Raw genomic sequence first — 2,500 nt, forward strand, 5'->3', positions numbered from 1 at the left:
TGCACCGTACAGGAGTAGATTTATTTAAGAAGAATTAAAGAGATTTAAGAAGCAAGTTTCGGTCACTGATGACCTTCTTGAGGCATACAGAAGTGTGACAGAGTTACCTACATACAAACATTTGGGTCATGATCTACCACCATCACTACGCAAAGTCTGATTACCAAGCACCTCAAAAAAGTATTATTATGATGTAATTAGTGTGGTTGCCCAACAGGGCAACCAGACTATAGTACTCTATACACTTTATTTATTTATTTATAGATAAACTTTTTTTCAGACGCATCTCCTCCCACAGTTTTTATCCCCTAATGTTGTGCCATATATCAAAATGACCGTCTTGAACGGGAATCGTGCGCTTGTATAGGGCTAAGAGATTGGTTGAATAGTTTAATTGATATTAATTTATTAGTGCCATTAAATGTCCCCATCCGCTTTAATGGAAAAGTGAAAAAACTCAAATTCAAGTATTTTTTTCTCAGAAACCGTAAGAGCTAGAGTTATCAGATTTGGAGGGATAATTCATAATATTGTCCGAAATTATTGAAAAAAATATCACACCATTCGGCCTCATGGTGGCGCTATAACAGCCCCCTTTACGTTTTGGCCTGTAACTCTTGAACCGTAGGTCCTAAAATCAAAATTTCTTTTCACCTGGATTCCTTGGGTCACTACGCATCTCCCCATATAGGCCACGCCCATTTGCGTCAGGATAGATTTTTTGATATTGATTTATTTCTGCATTAAATTTCCCCATCCACTTTAATGGGAATTGCAACAACTCCCATTCAAGTATTTTTTTCTCGGAAACCGTAAGGGCTACAGTTACAAGACTTGGAGGGGAGGTTAATAGTTTTTTGCAAAATTATTAAGAAAATAATCACACCAGTCGGCCACATGGTGGCGCTATAACAGCCCCCTTTACCTTTTGGCCTATAACTCTTGAACCGTAGGTCGTAAAATCAAAATGTATTTTTCCCTGGATTCCTTGGGTCACGACGCATCTTCCCATATAGGCCACGCCCATTTGCGTCAGGATAGATTTTCCGCCATTTTGAATTTTCTTCAAAACACACTTTTTGCTTCTTTTCCTTAAATTTTTTTCCAAATCTCACACAAATCGGTACACGTGATCTATGGACCCATGCGATAAACCTATCCAAGCGGAATTTTGATAGTCCGTACCGTCCGTCCGTAAATGGCTTCCAAAGTTAGCGGGAGGGGCCCGTTTGACCAAAAATGCCATAAATCACGAACGAAACGTCCGGTCAATCCCGAATTTGAATCACATGTCGAGGGTGGTATACTAAACCAATCCCCAAAAGCATTTCTACTTTGATCCATAGGGGGCGCCACGAATGCTCAAAATGTAACCGTTTGATGCAAAAACCTTATTTTGGGGGGATCGATCCTCTCAAAATGAAACGCAAGCGATCTCAGGAGTGACGACACAATGTAATTGGCGCTGCCTCCGACGTTATTCCTCCCGGCGTATTCCTCGAGTCCCGGCGGCCGCAACCCGCGACCGGCGTCGGCGCAACCACACTCTGCAATTTCACCGGAATTGCGACGCGTCTAGTTGTTTTTTGAGCTGTATTTCATGATGTCACCTTGTACCAAGATCATCATCACAAGCTGTCACCTCTTGGTAATCACAGACTTTGACTGGGGATTGGCTGATCATGACCCAAATGTTTGTATTACAAGTAACTCAGTCAGACTGCTGTATTATGCCTGAAGAAGGTCATCAGTTATCGAAAACCTTGCTTCTTCTTAAATAAATCTACTCCTGTACCGTGCAGTTCGGCAGTGTGCGGGCGTACTCTTTTATTATTGGTAATTATAGGCTTACAATTAGGAAAAGAGTGCGGTTGGGGTTTGGAGTATGATTAGACATTTAGAGGTTAGGTTTAGGGGTACACGCCAGACAGTGTCACGTATCGGAAAATATCCCATCTAAAAGCTTTTAGATCGGCTGTTATTTTTCTGCCAATTTCAACGCTGTCCTAAAAAGTATAGTAATACAAACGTGTGTGTACATGCGTGCGTGCGCGCGTGCTCGTGTGCGTGTGCGTGTGCGGGTGCGTGTGCGTGTGCGTGTGCGTGTGTGTGTGTGTGTGTGTGTGTGTGTGTGAAATTGCATGCCATGTCAGCCGGCTGTGATGAAGCATGCTCCGTTATGGTTGGTTGCTGCTGCTGCCGCTAGCTGGTTGGATCCAGCGTTGAGCCCTGCATGCATGGTCTTATCCACGGATCGCATGGAATGCAACATTCTGTCATACGCCGTATCGTTCTCTAATGGTTATGAATTATACATATACTGTGGTGTGGACACAAAAATGTGCATGGGTTTCTTGTTGCGAATCCGTCTTGTTATACTGTACTGTCCTATGTTCAACATGTTTCTCCCCTGCAATTTGTCATGCGAGAATGTGTCATACGCAGCGCGTGTTTGTGTGTGTGTGTGTGTGTGTGTGTGTGTGTGTGCGTGTGTGCACGT

The 2,500-nt window shown here is 43.2% G+C and overlaps 1 protein-coding gene across 1 annotated transcript in view; it reads left to right on the forward strand.

Annotated features, from left to right (window-relative positions):
- Positions 1-2,500, forward strand: part of dab1a (DAB adaptor protein 1a) — a gene marked incomplete at both ends in the record, with an annotated part of 105,292 nt that overhangs the window by 78,049 nt on the left and 24,743 nt on the right. Inside the window, one exon of the mRNA XM_084067450.1 lies at positions 1,803-1,836. Coding sequence (XP_083923576.1) covers positions 1,803-1,836 — 34 coding nt within the window. The remainder of the gene's footprint in view (positions 1-1,802; positions 1,837-2,500) is intronic.

Source organism: Gymnoscopelus microlampas, assembly GCF_963454915.1.
Source record: "Gymnoscopelus microlampas genome assembly, chromosome: 9".
Classification (NCBI taxonomy): domain Eukaryota; kingdom Metazoa; phylum Chordata; class Actinopteri; order Myctophiformes; family Myctophidae; genus Gymnoscopelus; species Gymnoscopelus microlampas.